This window comes from Thunnus thynnus, chromosome 22 (genome assembly GCF_963924715.1).
Source record: "Thunnus thynnus chromosome 22, fThuThy2.1, whole genome shotgun sequence".
NCBI classification, from domain to species: domain Eukaryota; kingdom Metazoa; phylum Chordata; class Actinopteri; order Scombriformes; family Scombridae; genus Thunnus; species Thunnus thynnus.
This window is the reverse complement of record NC_089538.1, coordinates 24,184,013-24,206,179: the sequence shown is the minus strand read 5'-3', so window position 1 is coordinate 24,206,179 and position 22,167 is coordinate 24,184,013. Positions and strand designations below refer to the sequence as shown.

Here is a 22,167-nt window from a genome sequence, read left to right as displayed (position 1 = left end):
TTTATACTGTTGTGTCAATATTAAATGAGCATCGGCTAGAGCAAGACGCTAACTTTGGCTCTCTCCCTTATTAATCCACAGTCCACAGACCATGTTTTTATCGGCTACACAGTGCACCCTTGCCTTTGTAACCTTTGCTGCCGGTCCGGATTTCCCCTAGGTCTGGCGCCGGTAACACTAACGTGACCCCTTTGTGACCTTGGTGTCTGTCTGTTCCACTACATGTCTTATATGCACTTCCATCCTGTTTTCCCTAAGTTTTTGCTAACTATGTAACTGACCGAATAAAGGAAAGAAAGACAGTAAGCATATTATATAACCCCTCGTCCATCCTGTGCTTATTAGAATTTCGTGATGTATCTCTGATACTGACGTGATTTTCTAAAGGCCTCCATCAAGTTTGCTCTACCACCTCTGTTTCCTGGATGATGCAGAAGGATAGAGATCTAATTCAGTTTTTTATTTATCAATGGCGCTAGATGAAAATTCAGAGAATCAAAGTTATTACAATTGACTCTTTGGGGACCATGAATGTCCGTACCAAATTTCTTGACAATCCATCCAATATTTGACTTTTAAGTAACTTATGAAGACTTACTTATTAAGTTATTTTAAGTAGCTTATTAAGACTTGTTAAGTATTTCAAAAAGTCAGAGAATCACCAAAGTCGCTAGAATTTATAATTGAATATCTGTAGCAAATTTCATTATAATCCATCCAATAGTTTTGAAGATATTTCCCTCTGAACCACAAATATCAACCTTTCATAGCAATCCATCCTGTAGTTGTTGGATTATGCACTAAATAAGGACTGAACAGTAAAGCAGTTAGGGTTATCTGTGAAAACCACCATCAACAAAAGAAGATAAATAATAACTCAGTGAGTACCAAGCAAATTTAATTTAAAACACGCATAAATCAGTAAATCATCAGCCTTGTGAACCCTTTCCTGTTTAGTTAGATGTTGCCTAGCAACACTGAGCAGCAGAAATTCTGAGGCCCAGGAACCAAAATTAGTTAAATAATTGAATTAATGAATTATTTTATAAAGTCATTACGTATGGCAAAAAAAGCTTAATATCAAAGACATCTATAAGTGGACAGCATCTTCAACACGTGCTTGTTTTCTGATTTATACCCTATGATGACTACAATGTTAATGGTAATATTCAAACTCTGAAATTTTTAAATTGTAAAAATAGAGATGTACTGGATTAGAGTAATAAAAAAATGTAACTCTTTGACCAAATAAATAAATATATTGACTTCTATCCCATACGTCTGACATGGACACCAACTTGGGAGCGAGAACATATTCTTGCCTTACCATGGCTGGTAAACGGCCAAAGTCTACTGTAACATCATTATCAAGCACCAAGAAGCTTAACCAGCTTACCTGGAGGTTATAAATCCTGAAGATCTTACTAAGGACTTCGGCTGCTTTCCCTGTGTGTGCAGCTTTCCTCCTGAACAAGCTCTGAAGACGAGGGGCACATGGTCCAACTCAGCATAGAAGTAGTTCTTCAGGTTGATGTTCAAGATTCTGTGAAACTCAGCACAGATCTGCAAAAAAATAAAATGACTATTTAAGTAGTAGTAGAGTATAGTGTCCTTTGTGAAAAGGAAAAATAAGACAAACAGCAATGAAAAATGCCACACTAATGCCTGTCAACGGCAAAACACTGACGTTCTTCTATGACCACTTGTCAGCTTTGGAAAAAACTGACACTACCAACCCATGTGGGGTAATTTAATCTACATATGAGTGAAACTATCCAAGTTCTCACAGACAAAGTCATACAAAAGAATTACACTTAATAGATCTGCTCAAATAGGTGTAGTAAGAAAAATATTTTTACCTGTGACTCCATTTTAAGTCCAGGCCAGAGTTCCAGGATCTCACTAACAGGGGGATCATCATTGATGACCTCTTTGCGCCATGAGGCAAAGGTGGTCTGCATTAATTTTCCAATCAGGGGAAGGTTCTTGTCACTCATCTCAAACTTCAGACTATTTTTCCAACCACATCATCCCCTTTGAGATCCTGGCTCTTTTAGACAAGGATGCTTAGTGACAAGTGCCTCTGCTACCATTGAAACTTCCTTATCATCGGGGTATGCTTTGAAGCTATGCATTGTGGCAACAAGGGTCTCATGAATGTCATGCTTTTGTCCCCTAGATAACTTAAGAGTTTTCGTTGCTCTGTCATACGCAGCATTTCCGTCATTGAATAAGAATTCAATATTATTGTGTCATCTGTTGCTACTGAACTGGCATCACTCTCAGACCTGATCATTTTCAGCACAGGCTTCTGTGGAAGTTCCTCAATGTCTAAAAGGGAACATAACTGTCCATCAAAATCTGGATCTTGGTATGATGGGCTGAAGTCAAAGTCTAGTTTAACCTTTTCTTTCATCATAGTTTTTTAGCTTATCCACAGTTTCTGGACATGAATACAGAGTCATCTTCCCCACAATGTCTGTGGAGGTGACATGGGCATGAGATAGGGAGAGATTGTAATTAATCAATGTAATTAATCAATTAATCAATTCTCCTAGGGAGAATTGATTAATGAAAACCATTCCGTTGGATAACGCATAATCAGGATTTTGCTCAAAAGAAATGCCGGCAATGTACTTCAAAAACAATCTGTTCATTTAGTCTCTATAGGCTTGTTGTGGTGGTCAGTGTCAATGGTGGCACTGATTATTTTATAATATAATAATATTCAAGACCACTGAGTAATTGAAAAATCCTGTTAAAAAAACTGTAATATTCCATTATATTAATAAAAATAATTTACTGTTTTTTATGGCATTTACACTTAATGTAGAAAAAACAAAAAAACCTTGTAAAATAATACAATAAATTTCTGTGAAATAACTTTTTTTTTTTTTTTTACAGTGTAAAGTGGTTAAGGGCTGTACACTTAAAATTAGAAATTTGCACAAATAACTCAAACATTTCCCATGAATTTGCTGTTTTACGTTTTTGAGGTAATACAACCTATCTTTTTTAACAAGCCAGTGAACAGTGACTAAGGGGGTTTTGTATCAAATTGTTGCAGAAAAATGTACCAGAGCAAAAAAAAAAAATCACCCTAAAACGCTGATTTCTAATTCTCGAGATATATTTTGTTCACCCGTGCAGACCCCCCACTCTTTGGGAGCGGTATCCGTGAACTTTCAGATATGCCTTTATCCTAGAGGCATAGCTAACTTTTCTTTGACTCTAAGCGCTTACAAAAACTCACACTTGTGTTTGTTTTGATTAGGTATGGCGCAATACTGGCAGCAGTCTAATTTAAGAAAACCTCAACATTTGATCTGTTGGGCTGGTTGCGTTCCATGTTATTCCAATCTACCAGATTCAACTTAATGAATGTTCCAGGATGGAGATAACATGCAGCTCCCAACTCAACGCTTAAAATTTTTTTACATTGGGTTAAGAAAATTTCAACACTTAAATCTTTTTTGCTTGTTGAGTCCCATAGCATTCCAGTCTACCAGATGCACCTTAATGAATGGTCCAGGATGGAAATGCGATGCGACTCCTAACTTGATGCCTAAATTGATTTTTACATTGGGTGTCAGGGAAATACTGCTCTGATCTTTCTAGCTATCCCTGATTTATTGCCAACCTAATCAACCCTCCCGCAAAAACCACAGTTGCTAACATCCAAACAGCTATACATACATTAAATATGACCTCATCACATTCATTCCTTTCCGCACCATGGTTTTGCTGAGGCATAGCAAACACAAACATCAAAAAACAGACAAAAACACTTAACACATATTACACCAGCTACTTGGCCTCTTATAATTGCTTAAATTTAGACAGGTTAGGTTCAGAGGAATAGATCATTTACCTGGGCGGATCACATCTCCCACACAGACACCACTATTAATTGGCAGATATTAAAAAGGCTCTGCTTACCTTCCCTTCCCTTCCCTTACTTAACCTTAATCAACATTAAATCTTGACCACATTAAGATATTACAATGCATCAGTATCACAGTATTTATACTTCTTTTGGCTGGTTTAGATTTTCAACTGGAAATGTCCATCTTCAAATATTTAATGTGTAATTGTTAAAATGTTACCACAGAGCTAAGGTTAATCTGCAAAATTGGACAGTAAAGTTAAAAAGTAGAAACTGCTTTTGTCCCCTTCTGCTTGAAATCAAGGAGCCATTTTGTTTCACAACAGTCTGGTAGGAAATCTTGCTACTTAGCAACAGTAACTAAGGGGGCGGGGTCAAAATCCAGTAATCTCACAAGAGTTGATATTTAAACTGAAACAGAAACACAATCCATCAGTCAGAGAGGAGACCTGCTGGATTTCATTGACCAGGATCACTACAAGAGCAGAATGGAGGAGAACCAGAACACAGAGCACCACACCAACAACCCCGTTAAAAGAGAAGAACCAGACTCAGCCTCTGCTTCCACCAATAAACAGGTCAGTGTTCATGACTTTATGATAAAACCAGTTTTTTGGGCGTAAAAACTGCAAAAAGTTCTCAGTGTTTGCTGGTTTCACCTTGTTGCAAGTAATATAAACACAACTAGAAAACTGTTTACTTTGTGTTTGAGGAAGAATGAACAGAATCAGACATTTTAGACATTTCTGAAGAGGATTTCCAGTTAATGTCAAGATGATGTGCTTCACTGTGGCTTCACTGCTGCTGTCAGTGTTTTTAACATATGTGCATAATTCCACCTAAAATAAACAGAGTTGTTGAGGTCCTGCAGTTTTCATTTCTAATGAAGGGGAAGACATTGCTTTTCACTTCATAAGTTATTTCCTAAAATTCCATGAGATGTAAGAAAGAAAAGATCAATGTTTCTCATGCTTATTCTGCAGAGGCACTAAGATCCTCTCTCGATCCCTCCTAGTTAATAAGTTTTTCCTTTAGCCCAAATTTCTTATTTAAGTTTCATTTTATATTTATGATGGAAATAGAACAATATATATCCACCAACTCACCCTAATTCAAAACATTCAAATCTGTAACACACATCACATCTTTATCTAGATCCACCCTCTAGCTCCTGCCACATTTTTCTCTTACATAATTTCAATATTTTAACTCCTTTATTTTTTTGCCAAATCTTGATTCTACACATGTTGCTATTTTCAAGTGTTGTCACTTGATGTAATGTTGTCTTGTTTATAACACTGACTGCTGTGTTTTCTTACCGATATGGCTTAGGTGATATTTTAGCTAAAAATCTCAGGCCACATTTCAAGACTATAAGGAACTGTCACTTCAAGGTTTCGTGTCCAGTCAGTCATCAGTCATCATGTTGGATCTCAATATTGATGGCTTTTACTCCTCCATTTGCAGCAGTTTAAAGTTTCTCATAATCTTTACTCCAGTACACAAAAACTGGCAAAAATGTGCTCAGTTTCTGACACCAGCTGTCCTAGATGTATCTATCAGTCTCTGTAATTATCTAATTGTCTTGCATTTCTTTTTGTGATTCTTTGTGTTTTGGTCATTATTACTGTCAATGTTCTTATTTTACTGAACAGGGAAAATCTAGTAGTGTTCAAGAGTAAAACATTCAAAAAAAGATCAGCATTGGTCTAGATTTATTTATCCTGACTATTTATGGTCTCTGGTCAGGGTCAAGCTTAAAAAATACTGGATCCCATGTTTCCAACAATGCAACTCTATCTATGATTAAAATCTCACATTTTCTCTCTTTCATTATGTTTGTCCATTGCCATAGAAACAGACAAGAAGAAAGGGACTCAAACATCACCGCTGTCAGCACTGTGACAAAACCTTCACGACATCAAGATATTTAAAGATTCATCAGACAGTTCACACAGGAGAGAAACTTCACAGCTGTGACCAATGTGAGAAAGCTTTCACTAAAGGCAGTAATCTAAAAATCCACCAACGTATTCACACTGGAGAGAAACCATTCAGCTGTGATCAATGTGGGAAAACTTTCATCACGAACAATGATCTAAAACGACACCAACGCATTCACACTGGAGAGAAACCGTACAGCTGTGACCAATGTGGGAAAGCTTTCACTATGGACAGTAATCTAAAAATTCACCAACGCATTCACACTGGAGAGAAACCATTCAGCTGTGAGCAATGCGGGAAAACTTTCACTCAATACAATCAAATAAAAAGGCACCAACGCATTCACACTGGAGAGAAACCATTCAGCTGTGAGCAGTGCGGGAAAACTTTCACTCAATATAGTAATCTAGAAGGCCACAAACGCATTCACACTGGTGAGAAGCCATACTGGTGTGACCAATGTGGGAAACATTTCACTCACCAAAATGATCTAAAACACCACCAATACATTCATACTGGAGAAAAACCATATAGTTGTGATCAATGTGGGAAAGCTTTCACTTCAAGTGGTCATCTAAAAATCCACCAACGTATTCATACTGGAGAGAAACCATACAGCTGTGAACAATGTGGGAAAACTTTCAAGACAAACAGTGAACTAAGAAACCACCAACGTATTCACACTGGTGAGGAGCCATACTGGTGTGAACAATGTGGGAAAACTTTTGCTCACAGGAATTCCCTAAAAGCCCACCAACACAGTCATTCAGCATTGTGTTGAATGTTTTAAAGGCAGGTTAGTGGTGTCCCCCTACCTCCTCTCCATGCCTTCAATAACAATGTTGTTCTATCCTGATCTTCTCTACAGACTGAGGGCAGTCAACAGTAACTTTAGCTGTGCACATGAGTTTTAATGCTCAGTGATTGGCTGTTTCTTGCAGAAATGCACCTTGGGAGTCACAGTTAATTTCTACCCTGAACGTTTTTTACTTTTCATTTTTGTTTCATGTGGAGTTTGAATAGAATGTGTCAATCGAGTTTGTATATAATTCAGAGCTCCATAATTTCCCTTTTAAATGATTTTAGAAAGTCAGAAGACAGCAGCTACATTTTTGTAGCTGACCAGCTGACATTAGCCCTGAGTTTAAAGTCTTTCTGTGAACATTTTCTCGATCACTATTGGTTTAAATTCAACATAGTGTTGAGTGTCAATAAATTATAGTTCTGAGTAGTTACTGATAAGGGGGTAGTTTGATCATAAACAAACCAGCCAAAGCAGATGATGACAGGCCGTTTGTCTGTTGCCATAGAAACAAACAGGAAGAAAGAGACTCAAACATCACCGCTGTCAGCAATGTGTCACATAACACATAGAAAGGTTGTAATTTTGTAATTGTTTGCCTTTTTGGACAGACTGGTTTTATACCAAAAAGTTAAAATAAATAAAATAATTAAAATAGCTTTCTTCTCCATTATATATAGTTTAAGAAATCAAAATGTGATTATACACCAGCAGTACCTTACAGGAATGGAATGTCTTTAGATTGAGAACAATAGAGTAGTTACTAATAAGGGGGCAGTTTTATCGTGAACAAAGCAGATGGTGACAGGCAGCAACTTGATTTGTTGTGAATGTGAAATAGTTGATTCTTCCACTTGCCATTATTAGTCTATTCTTGATATTACTGTAAATTAATTGATTATTGGTTACCTTTACATTTTGATATTATGTGTACTGTTTTAGTGTTTTAATGATAGTGTATTATTATCAGTTCACCACTGAATCTGATGTGTTATGTTTAACATGAGCGTCCTCTGCTGGGCTCCTAACTCTGTTACCAGTCTGCTGTTTCACTGTTGTAGGTTGACGCATATAAACTCAGTTAAAAACATCTTAGTAAGTTTGATTTTTATGTAAAAGTATATTGTATGTTCTCCCAATGACCACAGCAACTACCGTTTTTGATGATGTGGTTGATTTATTTTGTGTTGTGTTTGTTTGATTTTAGCTTCACTGTAAATCTTCTATAACTTCTTTCATTGTTTTAGTGTTTTGTAGAATTTGTTACCATGAAACTGACTGTGTGAGAGCTGATATCATTTTTTTTACCAGAATAAACTGCTTGATATAACCAAAAGTGATGGTTTGTGCCTCATTGATCAAACTTTGCAGTAGAGTGGTGATAGCATAGTGTTGTGAGTAGGGATGGGTATCATTGTCATTTTATAGATACTATGTATTGGTTGGGTACCCTTACTGGTCCCGTTTCATTTTCATTACTGTACTTTATATATTATTATAAAGAAGAATATATTCAGAGCAGGATGAAAGGATATTTTAAACATTGTTTCTAGAATAGCAACAGTGATGTTTACAACAGCAAAGTCACTATAAACTCAGTAATATCTCACTGGAAATTATTCTAAAATGTCAATAACAAATAATATTCCTTACATCAAAACACTGGGTAGGGATGGTTATCGTTAAGATTTTATCAATACTGCTATCTATTGGTTCAATTCTCTTAAGGGCTCTTTTTCATTACTTTTTAAAAATATATTATTATTATGAAAGAATAAATTGAAAACAGGATTAAAATTGATTTATATTTCAAACATAACTAAATATTGTTTCCAGAGTAGCAACAGTAATGTTCACAACAGCAATGTCACGATATAAACTCCATAATAATTCACTGGAAACAAATCTAAATTGTTAATAACATAAATAATAGTCCTTACATCAAAATACTGAGTAAAGTTTAGAAAGAAGACCTGCCTGCAGGTACCACTGGTAGAGGGAGGAGGGCTGGTTTGAGACAGTAATGTACATGTGTAAAGTTTTTACACATAGAAAGGTTGTATTTTGTAATTCCATGTAAAGTTAAAACATGTCTCTTATCCATTTTCAATTGTTTAAGAAAACAAACTTTGATTTTATGCCAGCAATAGTTACATGAATGTAATGTCTTTAGATTTAGATTGAGAACAATACAACACAGTTTGATACATTTTAATATGTGATTTAAAGGTTGGTTAAGCACCAAATCACAAGAATCTCATTAAAGTCAAAAGCTGAGATAGCAGCTACTGAGATAAGCTAAGCCAGCTGCTTCCTCCTTTAGTTATGTAGGATATTTAAGGGAATTTATGTTAATTCCACATGATCTGATGTTCTGTTTTATTGAAAACACTGACCTGTGATAAAATTCAGATTATGATTGATTTGAGAACAGCCTGCAACAAATTGTTATTATTTATTCATCAATTTGAAATAGTTATAAATGCTCATTATTATTTTTTAGTGTCCAAGCTGATGTATTTTAAGTTTGCTTTTGTTTGATCAACAGTAGAAAATCCCAAAATAATTCAGTTTACAGTCATGGGAAACAGAAAAGCTTAAAAAAATTTTTTCCAGAAATAGTTGAATTGTTGGATTCAACGACTATGAGGTCAGGAAGGTGTGAGGTGTTGAGGAGTTTTCAGACTCTGTGTGACGATCTGACGAGTACTTTGTTTGAAACACATTGAGACTTTAATGTCCCTGATCTTTCTGATGGCTGTTCAGTGAGGAGCAGAGATGGTAAACAGGTTTCAATCATTACAGTCTGAGTCGTCCACACCTCCTCATTGTTCTGCTTCAGTGCTGGAATGTAACTAAGTACATGTACTCAAGTACTGCACTTAACTACAATTTAAAGGTACTTTACTTGAATATTTCCATTTTCTGCTACTTCATACGTCTGTACCAACACATTTATTTCACAGCTGTAGTTACTGTTCAGATCAACATTTTATAAGTCTTTCATGTTTATTTTATATGTTCACATGTAAAGATGCTCCTCTTCTCTCTGTTACTCTTATTGCTTGTTGATATTAAATTTGCATGGAATAAATGTTCAGCAGATCCATATGCTGCTATATCAGAGGTTGGGCTAATGTTAGCGGCTCTGTCCTGCTCTTTATTTGCTCATCTGTTAGTCGTCATTTATAAAACTTTTTTTAAAAAATCAAACATACTGTTTGGAAATACAAACAATAAAGCATGAATATATCATTTAATGTACTTCTGCTGTACATTTGAACGTTTTTATGTTAAAAACTCTGTTTAAATGTCTCTGGATCATTCTCTACCGGCTCTATACGGAGATACAAAATGCTGTTTCTTCACGTCTACACTTCTTTTTGCTGGTTCACATTTTCAGTTGGAAACATTAAAATGTTCATCTTCAAAATATGTAATAACAACATGTTAAGATGTTACCACTGAGCTAATGTTTATCTGCAAAATCAAAAAATAAAGCTAAAAAGTAGAAGCTGCTTCTGCTTCTTTCTGCTTTTAATCAAGGAGCCATTTTGTTTTAAAAAAAATTGAGCGGGACCTGGCTGGAGACAAGATTGTGGATGTCTGAGTAGACATGTTTGTAAAAATGAGTCATACTTTATTTATTAAATGTTTATTTTTATTAGAGGTAAAATTCATTTTATCCATACATAAACACATGAAAAAAAGAGACAGATACATTGGTCAGCAGCCCAAAACAGAACAATAACCCAACTTAACTATTCTCTGCAGTCTGAATAAAAAGATGCATCGAGAAGTTACAATATCAATCAATGCCACACATTACAGGATTTATAGTCTAAGCTTTTAAAGAAAATACCTTATGCAAAACTGTAAATTTTGTAATTTAATAATGTAAATTTTAAACTCAAGGAGCCATTTTGTTTCAAAACAGAATGGCGGGAAATCTTGCTCCTTAGCAATAGTAACTAAGGAGGCGTGGCCAGAGTACAGTAATCTCACAAGAGGGGATATTTATGCTGGAACAGAAATGCAGTCTATCAATCAGAGAGGAGACTTGCTGGATTTCATCGCCTGGGACCACTACAAGAGCTGAATGGAGGAGAAGCAGAACACAGAGCACCACACCGACAACCCTGTTAAGAGGGAAGAATCAGGCTCAGCTTCTGCTACCATCAATGAACAGGTCAGTGTTCTTGACTTCATGAAAAAATGGGCTTCATAATGAGACTAAAGACACGAGGATGAGTCTCGAGGGTCTGTGTCTCATTGTGTTGTTGGAGGGAAAGTCCTGAAAAGGAGAACTAAAACACTTCCAGGCTTTGTGTTCACAGAGTTTTTCAGCAGTAAAAAATACAAAAAAGTTTCAGTATTTCATGGTTTCACCTTGTTGTGAGTAATATAAACAGAGCTAGAAATAACCTCCGTTTACTTTGTGTTTGATGAAGAAAAAACAGAAATCAGACATTTTAAATGTTTCTGAAGAGGATTTCTAGTTAATATCAGTACTGAACTTCATTGTGGCTTCACTGCTAACAGGCAGCCTGTATTCAATGTTTCTAATGTATCAGCAATGGTGGAAGAAGTATTCTGATCCTTTAAAAGTACCAATACAGGAATGTAAAAATACTTCATTACAAGTAAGTAGAAGCACATGAGTATAAGCAGCAAAGAGAAGGTGTATTTAAGTGCTCCGCTTGATAAATTGCTTGTATCTTATCCCTTACTGGCAGATTTTGTTCCACTTATGGCAGCGAGCAGTCATAGTTGAGTTAAATAAAAAAAAAACTGAAGTTTGTTTCATCCTGTCCCAATTTATTTTTCAACCAAACCCCAAATTTACCTGCATTTGGCACTTGGAGGGTGTTAATTTTGGACCCTGAATAGGACCTGATCATCTTCACATGTCTTGTTTTGTCTGACCAACAGTCCAAACCCCAAAGTATTCAATTTTGCAGTATATAAAAACACACAAAAGCAGAAAATGTTTGCAGTTGAGGAGCTGGAACCAGTAAGTGTTGCATTTTGCTTAAAGAATGACTAAAATGATTAATCAATTATCAAAGTAGTTGCTGATTATTTTGACACTAATCTTCAAATCTCTAAAGTTACTGGATGTCATCTACCATGGGGAAATTACAAATGCTTTAAATGCATAGTTTTAAAACCTTTTAAAACAAGATTCAGCATGTTGGTCAGCTTAACTTTTCTCTCTGGCGGGACAATTCAGTTTAGGTAAAAATAACAGTATTACTACGTTAATTTCACTGTGAAATGTTACTCAAAGTTACTTATCATCTCTACTTCACTCTAGAGAGACAAGAAACAATATGCTGAATTGTATGTCAACTGAATGTCATTATTACTGTCAATGTAATAATCCAAATGTTCTGTGGACCTGCTCCTGTAGCTGGTTAGAAACGCTTTACTCTAATTTGAGCACTGTGGTTTATGTTCCACAAACATGATCTAACAGTTACTTTCAGTTAGAGATCATTCATTCCATCATGCAATCTCACTTAATCTCTCTCTCTTTCTCTGTATGTTTAGAAACAGACAGGGAGAGAGGGACTCAAACATCACCGCTGTCAGCACTGTGACAAAGCCTTCACGACATCAAGACATTTAAAGATTCATCAGAAAATTCACAAAGGAGAGAAACTTCACAGCTGTGACCAATGTGGGAAAGCTTTCAACAAAGGAAGTACCCTAAAAGCCCACCAACGCATTCATACTGGAGAGAAACCGTACAGCTGTGACCTTTGTGGAAAAGCTTTCACTCATGCCAGTCATCTAAAAACCCACCAACGCATTCACACTGGAGAGAAACCGTACAGCTGTGACCAATGTGGGAAAGCTTTCATTATGGACAGTGATCTAAAAATCCACCAACGCATTCACACTGGAGAGAAACCATTCAGCTGTGAGCAATGTGGGAAAACTTTCACTCAATACAGTCATCTAGAAAGCCACAAACGCATTCACACTGGTGAGAAGCCGTACTGGTGTGACCAATGTGGGAAACATTTCACTCACAAAAATGATCTAAAACACCATCAATACATTCACACTGGAGAGAAACCGTACAGCTGTGACCAATGTGGGAAAGCTTTCAACAAAGGAAGTGCCTTGAAAGTCCACCAACGCATTCATACTGGAGAGAAACCATACAGCTGTGATCAATGTGGGAAAGCTTTCACTTCAAGTGGTCATCTAAAAATCCACCAACGCATTCATACTGGAGAGAAACCATACAGCTGTGACCAATGTGGGAAAACTTTCACGACAAACAGTGATCTAAAAAGCCACCAACGTATTCACACTGGTGAGAAACCGTACAGTTGCGACCAATGTGGGAAAGCTTTCACTACAAAGAGTTCTCTAAAAGTCCACCAACGCATTCACACTGGTGAGAAACCGTACAGTTGCGACCAATGTGGGAAAACTTTCAGTCAGGACGGTCAATTAAAACGCCACCAACGCTGTCACACTGGAGAGAAACCGTACTGGTGTGAACAATGTGGGAAACATTTCAGTCAGGACAGTCATCTAAAAAGCCACCAATGCATTCATACTGGAGAGAAACCATATAGCTGTGACCAATGTGGGAAAGCATTCACTTCAAGTGGTCATCTAAAAATCCACCAACACATTCATACTGGTGAGAAACCATACAGCTGTGACCAATGTGGGAAAACTTTCACTCGAGACAGTCATCTAAAACGCCACCAACGCATTCATACTGGAGAGAAGCCGTACTGGTGTGACCAATGTGGGAAACATTTCACTTGCAACAGTGATCTAAAACGCCACCAATACATTCACACTGGAGAGAGACCATACAGCTGTGAACAATGTGGGAAAACTTTCACTCAAGACATTCATCTAAAAGTCCACCAGCGTATTCATACGGGAGAGAAACCATACAGCTGTGAACAATGTGGGAAAACTTTCACTCAAGACAACCATCTAAAAATCCACCAACGTATTCACACTGGTGAGGAGCCATACTGGTGTGAACAATGTGGGAAAACTTTTGCTCACAGGAATTCCCTAAAAGCCCACCAACACAGTCACTCTGCATTGTGTTGAACATGTTTTAAAGGCAGGTTAGTGGTGTCCCCCTACCTCCTCTCCATGCCTTCAATAACAATGTTGTTCTATCCTGATCTTCTCTACAGACTGAGGGTCAACAGTCAACAGTAACTTTAGCTGTGCACATGAGTTTTAATGCTCAGTGATTGGCTGTTTCTTGCAGAAATGCACCTTGGGAGTCACAGTTAATTTCTACCCTGAACGTTTTTTTATTTTTCATTTTTGTTTCATGTGGAGTTTGAATAGAATGTGTCAATTGAGTTTGTATATGACTCAGAGCTCCATAATTTCCCTTTTAAATGATTTTAGAAAGTCAGAAGACAGCAGCTACATTTTTGTAGCTGACCAGCTGACATTAGCCCTGAGTTTAAAGTCTTTCTGTGAACATTTTCTTGATCACTATTGGTTTAAATTCAACATAGTGTTGAGTGTCAATAAATTATAGTTCTGAATACTTACTGATAAGGGGGTGGTTTGATCATAAACAAACCAGCCAAAGCAGATGATGACAGGCCGTTTGTCTGTTGCCATAGAAACAAACAGGAAGAAAGAGACTCAAACATCACCGCTGTCAGCAATGTGTCACATAACACATAGAAAGGTTGTAATTTTGTATGGTATGCCTTTTTAGACAGACTGGTTTTATACCAAAAAGTTAAAATAAATAAAATAATTAAAATAGCTTTCTTCTCCATTATATATAGTTTAAGAAATCAAAATGTGATTATACACCAGCAGTAGCTTACAGGAATGGAATGTCTTTAGATTGAGAACAATAGAGTAGTTACTAATAAGGGGACAGTTTTATCGTGAACAAAGCAGATGGTGACAGGCAGCAACTTGATTTGTTGTGAATGTGAAATAGTTGATTCTTCCACTTGCCATTATTAGTCTATTCTTGATATTACTGTAAATTAATTGATTATTGGTTACCTTTACATTTTGATATTATGTGTACTGTTTTAGTGTTTTAATGTTAGTATATTGTTATCAGTTCACCACTGGATCTGATGTGTTATGTTTAACATGAGCGCCCTCTGCTGGGCTCCTAACTCTGTCACCAGTCTGCTGTTTCACTGTTGTAGGTTGACGCATATAAACTCAGTTAAAAACATCTTAGTAAGTTTGATTTTTATGTAAAAGTATATTGTATGTTCTCCCAATGACCACAGCAACTACCGTTTTTGATGATGTGGTTGGTTTTATTTTGTGTTGTGTTTGTTTGATTTTAGCTTCATTGTAAATCTTCCATAACTTCTTTCATTGTTTTAGTGTTTTGTAGAATTTGTTACCATGAAACTGACTGTGTGAGAGCTGATATCATTTTTTTACCAGAATAAACTGCTTGATATAACCAAAAGTGATGGTTTGTGCCTCATTGATCAAACTTTGCAGTAGAGTGGTGATAGCAGAGTGTTGTGAGTAGGGATGGGTATCATTGTCATTTTATAGATACTACCTATTGGTTGGGTACCCTTACTTGTCCCGTTTCATTTTCATTACTGTACTTTATATATTATTATAAAGAAGAATATATTCAGAACAGGATGAAAGGATATTTTAAACATTGTTTCTAGAATAGCAACAGTGATGTTTACAACAGCAAAGTCACTATAAACTCAGTAATATCTCACTGGAATCTCTTCTAAAATGTCAATAACAAATAATATTCCTTACATCAAAACACTGGGTAGGGATGGTTATCGTTAAGATTTTATCAATACTGCTATCTATTGGTTCAATTCTATTAAGGGCTCTTTTTCATTACTTTTTAAAAATATATTATTATTATAAAAGAATAAATTGAAAACAGGATTAAAATTGATTTATATTTCAAACATAACTAAATATTGTTTTCAGAGTAGCAACAGTAATGTTTACAACAGCAATGTCACGATATAAACTCCATAATAATTCACTGGAAACAAATCTAAATTGTTAATAACATAAATAATAGTCCTTACATCAAAATACTGAGTAAAGTTTAGAAAGAAGACCTGCCTGCAGGTACCACTGGTAGAGGGAGGAGGGCTGGTTTGAGACAGTAATGTACATGTGTAAAGTTTTTACACATAGAAAGGTTGTATTTTGTAATTCCATGTAAAGTTAAAACATGTCTCTTATCCATTTTCAATTGTTTAAGAAAACAAACTTTGATTTTATGCCAGCAATAGTTACATGAATGTAATGTCTTTAGATTTAGATTGAGAACAATACAACACAGTTTGATACATTTTAATATGTGATTTAAAGGTTGGTTAAGCACCAAATCACAAGAATCTCACTAAAGTCAAAAGCTGAGATAGCAGCTACTGAGATATGCTAAGCCAGCTGCTTCCTCTTTTAGTTATGTAGGATATTTAAGGGAATTGATGTTAATTCCACATGATCTGATGTTCTGTTTTATTGAAAACACTGACCTGTGAGAAAATTCAGATTATGATTGATTTGAGAACAGCCTGCAACAAATTGTTATTATTTATTCATCAATTTGAAATAGTTATAAATGCTCATTATTATTTCTTAGTGTCCAAGCTGATGTGTTTTAAGTTTGCTTTTGTTTGATCAACAGTAGAAAATCCCAAAATAATTCAGTTTACAGTCATGGGAAACAGAAAAGCTTAAGTTTTTTTTTCCAGAAATAGTTGAATCGTTGTATTCAACGACTATGAGGTCAGAAAGGTGTGAGGTGTTGAGGAGTTTTCAGACTCTGTGTGACGACCTGACGAGTACTTTGTTTGAAGAACATTGAGACTTAAATGTCCCTGATCTTTCTGATGGCTGTTCAGTCAGGAGCAGAGATGGTAAACAGGTTTCGATCATTACAGTCTGAGTCGTCCACACCTCCTCATTGTTCTGCTTCAGTGCTGGAATGTAACTAAGTACATGTACTCAAGTACCGCACTTAACTACAATTTAAAGGTACTTTACTTGAATATTTCCATTTTCTGCTACTTCATACGTCTGTACCAACACATTTATTTCACAGCTGTAGTTACTGTTCAGATCAACATTTTATAAGTCTTTAATGTTTATTTTATATGTTCTCATGTAAAGATGCTCCTCTTCTCTCTGTTACTCTTATTGCTTGTTGATATTAAGTTTGCATGGAATAAATGTTAACACCTAAATATATGAATGAATAAACAGCAGATCCATATGCTGCTATATCAGAGGTTGGGCTAATGTTAGCGGCTCTGTCCTGCTCTTTATTTGCTCATCTGTTAGTCGTCATTTATAAAACTTTTTAAAAAAAATCAAACATACTGTTTGGAAATACAAACAATATAGCATGAATATATCATTTAATGTACTTCTGCTGTACATTTGAACGTTTTTATGTTAAAAACTCTGTTAAAATGTTTCTGGATCATTCTCTACCGGCTCTATACGGAGATACAAAATGCTGTTTCTTCACGTCTACACTTCTTTTTGCTGGTTCACATTTTCAGCTGGAAACATGAAAATGTTCATCTTCAAAATATGTAATAACAACATGTTAAGATGTTACCTCTGAGCTAATGTTTATCTGCAAAATCGAAAAATAAAGCTAAAAAGTAGAAGCTGCTTCTGCTTCTTTCTGCTTTTAATCAAGGAGCCATTTTGTTTTAAAAAAAATTGAGCGGGACCTGGCTGGAGACAAGATGGTGGATGTCTGAGTAGACATGTTTGTAAAAATGAGTCATACTTTATTTATTAAATGTTTATTTTTATTAGAGGTAAAATTCATTTTATCCATACATAAACACATGAAAAAAAGAGACAGATACATTGGTCAGCAGCCCAAAACAGAACAATAACCCAACTTAACTATTCTCTGCAGTCTGAATAAAAAGATGCATCGAGAAGTTACAACATCAATCGATGCCACATATTACAGGATTTATAGTCTAAGCTTTTAAAGAAAATACATTATGCAAAACTGTAAATTTTGTAATTTAATAATGTAAATTTTAAACTCAAGGAGCCATTTTGTTTCAAAACAGAGTGGCGGGAAATCTCGCTCCTTAGCAATAGTAACTAAGGAGGCGTGGCCAGAGTACAGTAATCTCACAAGAGGGGATATTTATGCTGGAACAGAAATGCAGTCTATCAATCAGAGAGGAGACTTGCTGGATTTCATCGCCTGGGACCACTACAAGAGTGGAATGGAGGAGAAGCAGAACACAGAGCACCACACCGACAACCCTGTTAAGAGGGAAGAATCAGGCTCAGCTTCTGCTACCATCAATGAACAGGTCAGTGTTCTTGACTTCATGAAAAAATGGGCTTCATAATGAGACTAAAGACACGAGGATGAGTCTCGAGGGTCTGTGTCTCATTGTGTTGTTGGAGGGAAAGTCCTGAAAAAGAGAACTAAAACACTTCCAGGCTTTGTGTTCACAGAGTTTTTCAGCAGTAAAAAATACAAAAAAGTCTCAGTATTTCATGGTTTCACCTTGTTGTGAGTAATATAAACAGAGCTAGAAATAACCTCCGTTTACTTTGTGTTTGATGAAGAAAAAACAGAAATCAGACATTTTAAATGTTTCTGAAGAGGATTTCTAGTTAATATCAGTACTGAACTTCATTGTGGCTTCACTGCTAACAGGCAGCCTGTATTCAATGTTTCTAATGTATCAGCAATGGTGGAAGAAGTATTCTGATCCTTTAAAAGTACCAATACAGGAATGTAAAAATACTTCATTACAAGTAAGTAGAAGCACATGAGTATAAGCAGCAAAGAGAAGATGTATTTAAGTGCTCCGCTTGATAAATTGCTTGTATCTTATCCCTTACTGGCAGATTTTGTTCCACTTATGGCAGCGAGCAGTCATAGTTGAGTTAAATAAAAAAAAAACTGAAGTTTGTTTCATCCTGTCCCAATTTATTTTTCAACCAAACCCCAAATTTACCTGCATTTGGCACTTGGAGGGTGTTAATTTTGGACCCTGAATAGGACCTGATCATCTTCACATGTCTTGTTTTGTCTGACCAACAGTCCAAACCCCAAAAGTATTCAATTTTGCAGTATATAAAAACACACAAAAGCAGAAAATGTTTGCAGTTGAGGAGCTGGAACCAGTAAGTGTTGCATTTTGCTTAAAGAATGACTAAAATGATTAATCAATTATCAAAGTAGTTGCTGATTATTTTGACACTAATCTTCAAATCTCTAAAGTTACTGGATGTCATCTACCATGGGGAAATTACAAATGCTTTAAATGCATAGTTTTAAAACCTTTTAAAACAAGATTCAGCATGTTGGTCAGCTTAACTTTTCTCTCTGGCGGGACAATTCAGTTTAGGTAAAAATAACAGTATTACTACGTTAATTTCACTGTGAAATGTTACTCAAAGTTACTTATCATCTCTACTTCACTCTAGAGAGACAAGAAACAATATGCTGAATTGTATGTCAACTGAATGTCATTATTACTGTCAATGTAATAATCCAAATGTTCTGTGGACCTGCTCCTGTAGCTGGTTAGAAACGCTTTACTCTAATTTGAGCACTGTGGTTTATGTTCCACAAACATGATCTAACAGTTACTTTCAGTTAGAGATCATTCATTCCATCATGCAATCTCACTTAATCTCTCTCTCTTTCTCTGTATGTTTAGAAACAGACAGGGAGAGAGGGACTCAAACATCACCGCTGTCAGCACTGTGACAAAGCCTTCACGACATCAAGACATTTAAAGATTCATCAGAAAATTCACAAAGGAGAGAAACTTCACAGCTGTGACCAATGTGGGAAAGCTTTCAACAAAGGAAGTACCCTAAAAGCCCACCAACGCATTCATACTGGAGAGAAACCATACAGCTGTGACCTTTGTGGAAAAGCTTTCACTCGTGCCAGTCATCTAAAAACCCACCAACATATTCACACTGGAGAGAAACCGTACAGCTGTGACCAATGTGGGAAAGCTTTCATTATGGACAGGGATCTAAAAATCCACCAACGCATTCACACTGGAGAGAAACCATTCAGCTGTGAGCAATGTGGGAAAACTTTCACTCAATACAGTCAAATAAAAATCCACCAACGCATTCACACTGGAGAGAAACCATTCAGCTGTGAGCAATGTGGGAAAACTTTCACTCAATACAGTCATCTAGAAAGCCACAATCGCATTCACACTGGTGAGAAGCCGTATTGGTGTGACCAATGTGGGAAAGCTTTCAACAAAGGAAGTGCCTTGAAAGTCCACCAACGCATTCATACTGGAGAGAAACCATACAGCTGTGATCAATGTGGGAAAGCTTTCAACAACGGAAGTGCCTTGAAAGTCCACCAACGCATTCATACTGGAGAGAAACCATACAGCTGTGATCAATGTGGGAAAGCTTTCACTTTAAGTGGTCATCTAAAAATCCACCAACGCATTCATACTGGAGAGAAACCATACAGCTGTGAACAATGTGGGAAATTTTTCACGAGAAACAGTGATCTAAAAAGTCACCAACGTATTCACACTGGTGAGAAACCGTACAGCTGTGACCAATGTGGGAAAACTTTCACTCATAAAAATGATCTAAAACACCACCAATACATTCACACTGGAGAGAAACCGTACAGCTGTGACCAATGTGGGAAAGCTTTCACTCATGCCAGTCATCTAAAAGCCCACCAACGCATTCATACTGGAGAGAAACCGTACAGCTGTGACCTTTGTGGAAAAGCTTTCACTCATGCCAGTCATCTAAAAACCCACCATCGTATTCACACTGGAGAGAAACCATACAGCTGTGGCCTTTGTGGAAAAGCTTTCACTCGTGTAAGTCATCTAAAAACTCACCAACGCATTCACACTGGAGAGAAACCGTACAGCTGTGACCTTTGTGGAAAAGCTTTCACTCATGCCAGTCATCTAAAAACCCACCAACGTATTCATACTGGAGAGAAACCGTACAGCTGTGACCAATGTGGGAAAGCATTCAATCAAGAAACTGCTCTAAAAACACATAAACGCATTCACACTGGAGAGAAGCCATATTGGTGTGACCAATGTGGGAAAGCTTTCACTACAGACAGTAATCTAAAAAAACACAAACGCATTCACACCGGAGAGAAACCCTATAGCTGTGAACAATGTGGGAAAGCTTTCACTCACGACAGTGGCCTGAAAAGTCACCAACGTGCTCACACTGGAGCGAAACCATACTGGTGTGAGCAATGTGGGAAAGCTTTCACTTCTGACAGTAGTCTGAAAACCCATCAACGCATTCATACTGGTGAGAAACCATACAGCTGTCATCAGTGTGGGAAAGCTTTCACTCAAGGCAGTACCCTAAAAGTTCACCAACGCATTCACACTGGAGAGAAGCCACACTGGTGTGAACAATGTGGGAAAACTTTTGCTTACAGCAATTCCCTAAAAGTCCACCAACACAGTCACTCAGTATTGTGTTGAACATGTTTTAGAGTAAATGACTCAGAGCTACATAATTTCCCTTACAGCTTCATTTTTGTGAGCTTTCTTTACTCAACATTAAAATCAAAAGGGCTGCGAGCTGAACAGCTGACATTAGCCCTGAGTCTTTCTGTGAACATTTTCTCGATCACTATTGGTTTTAAATTCAACATAGTGTTGAGTGTCAATAAATTATAGTTCTGAATAGTTACTGATAAGGGGGTAGTTTGATTATAAACAAACCAGCCAAAGCAGATGATGACAGGCTGTTTGTCTGTTGCCATAGAAACAAACAGGAAGAAAGAGACTCAAACATCACCGCAGTCAGCAATGTGTCACATAACACATAGAAAGGTTGTAATTTTGTAATTGTATGCCTTTTTAGACAGACTGGTTTTATACCAAAAAGTTAAAGTAAATAAAATAATTAAAATAGCTTTCTTCTCCATTATATGTAGTTTAAGAAATCAAAATGTGATTATACACCAGCAGTAGCTTACAGGAATGGAATGTCTTTAGATTGAGAACAATAGAGTAGTTACTAATAAGGGGGCAGTTTTATCGTGAACAAAGCAGATGGTGACAGGCAGCAACTTGATTTGTTGTGAATGTGAAATAGTTGATTCTTCCACTTGCCATTATTAGTCTATTCTTGATATTACTGTAAATTGATTGAGTAATAGTTACCTTTATATTTTGATATTATGTGTACTGTTTAGTTTTTTAATGATAGTGTATTATTATCAGTTCACCACTGAATCTGATGTGTTATGTTTAACATGAGCACCCTCTGCTGGGCTCCTAACTCTGTTACCAGTCTGCTGTTTCACTGTTGTAGGTTGACGCATATAAACTCAGTTAAAAACATCTTAGTAAGTTTGATTTTTATGGTAAAAGTATATTGTATGTTCTCCCAATGACCACAGCAACTACCGTTTTTGATGATGTGGTTGGTTTTATTTTGTGTTGTGTTTGTTTGATTTTAGCTTCATTGTAAATCTTCCATAACTTCTTTCATTGTTTTAGTGTTTCGTAGAATT

At 36.4% G+C, this 22,167-nt stretch overlaps 1 protein-coding gene across 1 annotated transcript; it reads left to right on the top strand.

The window, feature by feature from the left end:
* The first annotated feature begins 4,305 nt into the window (after positions 1-4,305).
* Positions 4,306-21,564, top strand: LOC137174720 (zinc finger protein 721-like). Its single transcript, XM_067580174.1, has 5 exons — positions 4,306-4,464; positions 5,742-6,532; positions 12,305-13,144; positions 13,313-13,663; positions 19,384-21,564. Exons 1-5 carry the CDS (start codon positions 4,375-4,377, stop codon positions 21,125-21,127), a joined length of 3,816 nt encoding a protein of 1,271 aa, XP_067436275.1. The 5' UTR covers positions 4,306-4,374; the 3' UTR covers positions 21,128-21,564.
* Positions 21,565-22,167: the final 603 nt, after the last annotated feature.